Source organism: Camellia sinensis, chromosome 3 (genome assembly GCF_055761805.1).
Source record: "Camellia sinensis isolate YWXY chromosome 3, ASM5576180v1, whole genome shotgun sequence".
NCBI classification, from domain to species: domain Eukaryota; kingdom Viridiplantae; phylum Streptophyta; class Magnoliopsida; order Ericales; family Theaceae; genus Camellia; species Camellia sinensis.
The window spans coordinates 36,488,054-36,496,865 of NC_138963.1; the positions used below are offsets into that span (position 1 = coordinate 36,488,054).

The 8,812-nt window shown below is 34.3% G+C and overlaps 1 protein-coding gene across 1 annotated transcript; it reads left to right on the forward strand.

Annotated features, from left to right (window-relative positions):
* The first annotated feature begins 497 nt into the window (after positions 1-497).
* LOC145821427 (uncharacterized) lies at positions 498-1,616 on the forward strand. The gene has a single exon (XM_082917943.1). The coding sequence runs from the start codon at positions 498-500 to the stop codon at positions 1,614-1,616; it is 1,119 nt and encodes a 372-aa protein (XP_082774069.1).
* Positions 1,617-8,812: the final 7,196 nt, after the last annotated feature.

Below are 8,812 nucleotides of genomic sequence, written 5' to 3' on the forward strand. Positions count from 1 at the left end.
ATGCCTGATTCTCACTATCTATTTAGGTTTGGGGTTCGAGCTTATGGAGAAGCGTTGATTGCCCAGCTGTTCTAACCTAACCTACTGATCCGCTAACATCACTAAGGAAAACCCAAATCCCAAATCAATAAATGGATTTGAGAACTGAACAAACAAACAACCTATAAACAACCTCCAAATTTCATTCCTATTAATATACTTGATTTTCATTCCTATAAATATACTTGAGTGTATTAGTCTAGGCTGATATTTATAACTATGGTCTGAATACTCTTTTGCAATTCATATTAAGGTAAAGCAGTCGAAATAGAGAATCTCCTTAAAGTAGAAAACATTACATTCTCTTGCAGGCCAATCATGCATATCACATTTCCTATTGGTGCAATGTCAATGTTATTGTGATACTTTTTGAACTATAATATGCAATTGTTATTGTGATACTTTGCAAACTCATTCTTTTTATGGATGTGTACAAAAACAGTTAAAGAAATAGAAAGATGGACAAGAATTGGATTGATTTGCCAAATCGGATGTCAATTGAATACGTGAATGGGATTGATAATTTCTTGAGATTTGCATACAAAAATAGAGATGAAAGTTTATCGATTAGTTGTCCATGTCGATTTTGTAGTAATCGATACAATTTTTCACGAGAGGTTGTAAGGGAGCATCTTATTTCCAATGGGTTCGTAAAAAAGTACAAAAATTGGATTCATCATGGGGAATCCTATGTCCAATTACATGGTAACCAAGAAAACCAAACATTAATGGCGGATTCAGTGACTAGAGATGATGTGGTTGGGATGGTACAAGAGGCCCTGGGAATTCCACATATGGGTGTTGAGAATGATGAACCAACTGCAAGTGATCCAGACCAAGCAGGGGCAAGTGATCCTGCCCAAGCAGGGGCAAGTGATCCAAGCCATGTAGAGGAAGATGATCCGGTTCAGATAGGGGCAAATGACGAAACTTTGAAATATTTTAAACTTTTGGAAGATGCACAAACTGATCTGTACCCGGGGTGTCACAAATTTACTTCATTATCATTCATTGTTCGAATTTTGCATATGAAGGTGCTCAATCAATGGACTGACAAGTCCGTTGACATGTTACTTGAACTTTTGAATGAGGCTTTTCCTACGGGCACAAAACTTCCAAGCTCATATTATCAAGCTCAGAAGGTTACTACAGATTTGGGTTTCACATATGAGACTTTTGATGCTTGCCCCAATAGTTGTATGTTGTTCAGAAAAGAGGATACAAAGCTTGATAAATGTGTTATATGCAGTAGTTCTAAATGGAAACAAAATGGTGGTGTTGGAAATGATGAAAGGGAATCTGGTAAACGGGTAGCAGCAAAACAAATGAGGTATTTCCCTTTGAAGCCACGGTTGCAGAGATTGTTTATGTCATCGAAAACGGCAAAGCTCATGAGATGGCATGCGGAAGAACGAGTTGATGATGGTGTGTTAAGGCATCCTGCTGACTCCCTCGCATGGAAGGACTTTGATCGGCGAAACACTTGTTTTGCTAGTAATAGTCGTAATGTACGTCTTGGGTTAGCTACAGATGGATTCAACCCATTTAGATCAATGAATATAGTTCATAGCACTTAGCCAATTGTGTTGATTCCGTATAATTTACCACCATGGATGTGCATGAAACAACCAAATCTGATTTTGTCTGTGCTGATTGATGGGCCAAAAGGACATGGCGATAAGATCGATGTGTATTTGCAACCATTGATTGAAGAGTTGAAAGAATTATGGGATGAAGGTGAACAAACATTTGATGCATCAACCAATGAAATGTTTCAATTGCATGCAGCTTTGTTATGGACAATCAGTGACTTTCCTGCCTATGCCAACTTATCAGGATGGAGTACGAAAGGTGAATATGCTTGTCCTTGCTGCAATGTGAAAACTCAATCATATTGGTTGAAGCATGGTAGGAAGTATTCATACATGAGTCATCGTCGTTTCTTACCAGTTAATCATAAATTTCGAAAGGATAAAGTATCATTTGATGGTAGTCGAGAATGGAGACTAAAACCTCAAATTTTATCTGGATCTGAGATGTTGCATCAGTTGGAATCAGAAGGTGTCCTTAGTCAGTACAAGAGGAATGACCTGAAGGAAATGTTCAGGAGACAAGAAGAGAGGGAAAATAACGGAAGAAAAGGCCATAATTGGAAGAAAAAAAGTATATTCTATGAATTGTCGTATTGGGAGCACAACTTAATAAGACACAATCTCGATGTGATGCACATAGAGAAAAATGTCTGCGATAATATATTGTGGACAATACTAGGAGTTGGAGGAAAATCCAAAGATAATGTGAATGCTCGACGTGATTTACAAGAAATGAATATCAGAAAACCATTGCACTTGCAGTCAAGAGGGTTCAATAAAGTTTATGTACCTCCTGCACAATTCACAATGATCAATGATGAGAAAGATATGTTTCTCAAAGTACTCAAGGAAGTAAGAGTACCAGACGGTTATGCATCCAATATCTCGCGACATGTGCGCTTACAAGATAGAAGTATTTGGGGTCTTAAGAGCCATGATAGTCATATTTTGATGCAACAACTTATTCCTTTAGCTATACGGAGGTCCTTGCCTAAGAATGTGATTGAACCATTGATTGAGTTGAGCACTTTTTTTAGACAATTGTGCTCCAAAGTGAATCGTACAAGTGATTTGGAATATATTCAGGATCGTATAGCAATAACTCTTTGTCATCTTGAAAAAATTTTTCCACCATCTTTCTTTGACATAATGGAACACTTGCCTATACATCTTGCTGATGAAGCTTTGATCGCTGGAGCAATACAGTTTCGATGGATGTACCCGATTGAAAGGTTTCTTCTTACATTGAAACAATATGTGCGTAATCGAGCTCATCCGGAGGGCTCAATAGCTAAGGGGTATTTGATGGAAGAATGCATGAACTTTTGTTCTCGCTATCTCCTTGATGTGGAAACCAAATCTAATCGACCGAGGAGAAACAACTACCTTAACACGACGAGGTCGAGGATTTGCCCGAGGGATAAAGGAATGGGGTACAGGCACTAAGATCCAAGTAAAATTTGATGATAAGTTTCAGCCAGTGGAGGATGATGGCAAAAAGTTGAAAGGACAATTAGGGTTGATCGTGCGCAGCGGGCATAAAGTCCCACTTACATATCTCAGTTGGAATGTGATGCATGTTGATATAAAGGAGAATATTTGGCAAGAGGTGAAGGTATATAGTTTTCCCTTTTGCTAATTACGGTTAGGGTTTATGCTTAGATTTTTGAATTTTTCCAAGTTATTAGTTATTTGATTTATGATTTCTTGTTAATTGTGTTTAGTTATTAATTATTAGCTTGCTTGTGCATTTGTGTATGCTCTATAATTATGAGGATGAAATTGGCTTTCAATTTGTGCTTTGTAGGACAACTTGGTATACTGTCCAGATGAATTCAAGGAGGTTTGCATGAGACTTTGTAGGACATCGTGGAAAGATCATAAAAGCAAGACAAAGTCCAAGTATTGGGTTCCATTCAAGAATGATCCGGACATTGCTTCTAGAGTACCTAGTAACATAGTGCCAACCCAGTGGAGGAAACTTGTACAATATTGGGCGAGTAAAGAAGTGCAGGTATATGTATTATTTATAAAATTTTAATTAATGTTTTAATGATAAATAACTAATGTTTGATATTCTAACCAATGTTATAGGCGATTGCTAAGAAGAATTCTTCTAATCGGGGATTTCGTGGGCCTCCACATACGACCGGAAGGACATCTTTCTCAGATATTCGTTTCAATGTATTGATCTTGTGGTTGCACCTAAGGCATCATCTGTGACTACAATTGCTGCTGTAGCTGCAGCCGCAGACGCACCTAGTGCACTTGGTGTGACACTTGTGGCTGCACCTAGTGCTGCATTTTTTACTTATTATGTTGTGAAGACTTGAGCTCCTAACTTGCAAAAAAATGCAGATGACACATAAAGGAGAGCGAATAGATAAGATGAGTCTCTGGAAGAGGGCACACAACCTGAATGATCCTGATGTGGTAGCAATTGTGGTATGTCTATGGTTTACATGTTTTTACACATATTTTGCTTTTTACCAAACATTGTCCTTATGTTTTCAAAATGTAGGAGGAATATAATGCGCATCTTTGGAAAGTTCCTAAGGAGCAACATACGATTGAGTATTGCGATGGGATTTACCATAAAATCCTTGGGAAGGATGGACATGGGTATTGCAAGACCTATGGGAGAGGAGTGCCCTGGAGTGCGGTGTATGCGCGAGGAAGCGGCCCATCCCAATCATTAGCAGCCCCTTCATTTATTGATGAGATCACACAGCGTGTGACACAAGACGTTGAGTCTAGGTTCACTACGATGATCAAGAACCTAACGGCACGTGTTTTGTTCTTAGAGTCACAGGGTATGGCTGGGAGTATGAGCTTGAGAGAGGTGCAATACTTACAAATTGACGAATTTTACGTTTTATCAATTTGCATATATACATATGGAAATTATTAACACATTATACTAACATATTGTAGGTGGGCCTTATATTATATTTGGTGCTGGTGTGATGAGATTAGGATGTTATTGTAATCACTAGGCATCTTCCAATAGCTGCCTTTTGTAGACCCTAGTGCTTCCCAGCTGCTTTCTCTAGATCTTGATAACTGGAGTTTTGGGCTCCTTTTTGATGTCTTGCCTAGAAAAATTACTAGGATTCTTCCCCTATAAAAACCATGTACTTTACCCCTAAGGTTTTTTTTTATGCATTTCAACATTTCGAAAGTGATTTTTTACGTTACGGGCATTTTATGTACTACTTCAAATATATATGTACCTGATGGAAGAATTTTGTGCACGGGTAATTTTAACTAATTTGATTATTCGGATTGCATCTTTGCAGGTGGTTGCAGGTATGACCGGTAAAAAACAAGGGTAGTATGGATATTAGAAGTAAGCAATGATTTGTCTTATCCTGCCTCCATTCCCCTTCCCCTCTTACTCTGATTAGAGATTGGAATAAGATTTTTTTATCATGTGAGAACAAAGAATTATTGTTGCTACTGGTTATTCACCTTTATTTTTGCTTGTGGATTTTAATGCTGTTAACACATGTGGTTTCTTATGCTATCAATCGGAATTTGATGAGCTCCATAAGAAGCTTAGTTCTGCATGTTTGGTTGTCTTTACTTGATTGCATTTTTATGTCTTCTCACAATGATGTTCCCAGTCCTTTAAAGGCCTCGTGTTAGATCTTAAACCTTTAGTTCATCATTTGGGCTTTGAAATGCTTGTGCTTCATTGACATGCCTTTTATAAGTTCTATTAGTAGTATTGTATACTGGAAGTGTTTTGACAGATATTACCCCAACTGGAATATGATGAAAAAAAGTTTCACATATTAAAAGTAATTGTTTAATTGTGACATTTTTTGTTTTTATTTTGTTCAAGCTTTAATATTTGACGAAAATAGGAAGAATATCTAGAGGTTAGCTGTGGGTTTGATTTGTCTAATTTGTTTGATAAACAGCTGGATAGGTAAAAGGGCTTTAATGTTTCACAATTTGTTTATTTATTTATTTATTTTTATTTTTATTTTTAATTTTTTGCGACGGTAACAAGATGGTCGCCAAAGATCATGTTAGTATTTTTCTTTGTTTTTTGCGACGGCAAAATAGGGGTCGCCATAAGTAGTTTAGGTGGTCGCAAATAATTTGCGACCGTTGCTTTGCCGTCGCAAAAAGTATTTGCCACCCCCATATTCGCGACCCCCATTTGCCGTCGCATGGGCCGTCGCAAAAAGTCTTTTGCGACTGTTTTTTTATTATTTGCGACGGTTTATGGCGGTCGCAAAAAGTATTTTTTTTAGTAGTGGTAGTATGTTTTCGAAAATTATTTTGAATCATTTAAATAATTTTTTTTATCAATAAAAATTAATTGTTTATTATTAAATTAGTTAATAGAGAAAGTTAAAACTCCAATCTCTTCTTTGCAAGTACTTACACGCTACTTTCATACCATTAGACTATGGGCTTAACAATAAAATAAAATAACTATTAGTGCTTTCAATTTTTTTTATTTTTACTTTTTAAAAATATGAAATATGAAAATGATACCAAAAAAGGCCTGGCACCTTACAAATGGTTTCAAATAAATTTTTCACATCAATATTATTATATGTCATATATGAAAACTTGTTTAGGTGTTCACAAAGCACATGGATGATGGAGCTGTCATTGTAAAGGTAGTTATTTTGTCAAGTAGGTACAAAGCCCCAATTCCAACTAACTCTTATGCTTATTCCACATGGGGGTTAAGATGGTATGGGGTGGCTGACACATGCACATAGTCACTCACATTCATGGCCTCATATAACATTTATATATATAATAAATAATAAAAGTATATGTATATATTTGTTATCATGTCTATATCTGTAATACACCATGTCTGTAAAAATAAAAAAATGAAATAAATTATGAGAAATCCATTTCGTAACGCTTCCTTTTTGCCGGCTCAAAGAGAGAACCGTTGGCATATATCACTTGTTTACTGTCATATATATTATGAATCTTGTTCATGTGTACAATCATTAAAATTAGCATATATGAATTGGTCTCATGCTTAGAGAGCTCAGAGCAGATACAGACTGTAATATGAAAAATCAGCTACAACACCACCCATCAGATATATTTTTATTGTGACGGTTTAGTGCATTTTGTGGAGTTTGTGGTTTTTTTTAATTTTAGAGAATCGAGTCGGAGTTTTTGGTACAATTTTTACTTACATGTTATGAGATTAAAATGATTTAAATAAGTTCAACAAAATCAATGAATAAGCTAAAAGACAGAGGTACTTTTAATTTTTACTTCTAATTCACCTTTCAACTTATAACAAAAACTCTGTCAAACAAGTCTATTGAGTGTATTTCCAATGAGATTAAAGAGTTTTCTAGGAAAAATTATGGAGCTTCACTACATATATATTATTTCTCTTTCTATCTCCTTTTGTGTTTTACGGATATTATACACACAAAATCTATTGATAGAATTAATCATAGCTTTCTCACAAAGGTTGAAAATATATGTTTTACTATCCCATGTCCCCTCATCCCAAACATTCTCTATATCATTTGATCTATCTCTTTAAATAGAATGACAATGGGATTGGAACATAAAATGTAGTTCTCTCAATCAGAGGATTTCTATATACACAAAATTCAATCACAAAAAAAAATCCACACTGCTCAAACTCATATAAAAATGTTAGATATTAATATGTGATTGAAATTATTATTATTATTATTATTTTATTTTTATTTTTTTGCCATCACTTGAAGATATGGTGCTTTAGGAAAAAGTTTGCTATAGGGCCAAGCAGAGTAGGAAACAGGGCAGAGGGCAGAAGCAGCTTAGCTAACCTTTTGACAAATATGCTACCTTCCCAACAAGAACTTCATAGCAAGAATCTTCTTTTAATATGCATGTATACTATATATATACATAGATATATAAAAAAAAAAATAGTATGTGTGTGTATATCTTAAAATTTTCATTTATTTCTTTGCCTAGACATTTATTTTACTGGTTTAGTGGGACCCTTTCAGCACTTGACCTATTAAAAAAGTTCATTCGCTTAAATTACTAAATTACCCCATGAATGGAACGGCCCTGATCATACAATCAGACTGATTCTGCACTTACTTAAGATGGGTTTCATCATCACATGGTGGCTGTTTATGCAGATAATCAAATCCCCTCGCGTGATGCAGAGTTAAATTGATTTAATAAAGCCCTCAATGATAGGGAACTTCTACCTAATTGAAAAGGATCGTATTACGTGTATTAATTAATGTATTAATATTAATTATGATATTATTATCTATCTCACTTGTTATATAAATTATAAATATTAAAAATATTTTAAATTATGTTACATCATTAATTAATATATTAATTAATATATAAATTGATGTATATAGTATTAATCAATTGAAAAGCATAGACATTTCTTAGTTAAATGCTATGTTTGCCAATTTAAAATGACATTGTTGTGTGTGTGTGTGTCCACTTTTGGAGCTCAATTAGGAAGAAGGAAAAAAAAAAAAAAACATATAGCAAAACTTGACAGCATATTGGTACGGTTATTGGCCTTAATAATTTTTCTCAAGTTAAAAATTTATATTATAAATAAAAGTTTAAAATATTTTTTAAATAATTAAAATTTTTAATTTATTTAAGTTATTCTTGTTTTATAGGGGTAGAAGTAAAAATCGCACCAAATTCTTTGATACAAACTCTTATAAGCTGAGTACCAACTCAACATATTGGCGTGATATTCAAAGGACAAATGAAATTAACTTGACCCATTTTGTTGTTTGGTGCAGCTTCTATAACTTCTTATATCCTTTTTGTTTTGAGAATTTGTGTTAATCTATTTGATTCAGCTTCTACATAATACGGTGGTACTCTAAATAATTTTCTAGTGCTATTTATGCCAATTCAAATTTCTTAATTCACTTTACAAAAGTATGTTTACCTGCGAATATCTTCACAATTGATAAGTAATTTAATTTGAGGTAAATTTCACTTTGCCTTTTTTATATTTGGTTACTTTCTTAGTTTAGCGTTTAAAGTTTTTTTTTTTTTTTCACTTTAACCCTTTATATTTCAAGTTTTTCCTACCTTACTCTTCAAGTTAATTTTTATTCGAAATTAAATATTAAAAAAATGACACATTAGCAGTCACATAATATAAAAATATTTTATTATATATAACTCACACC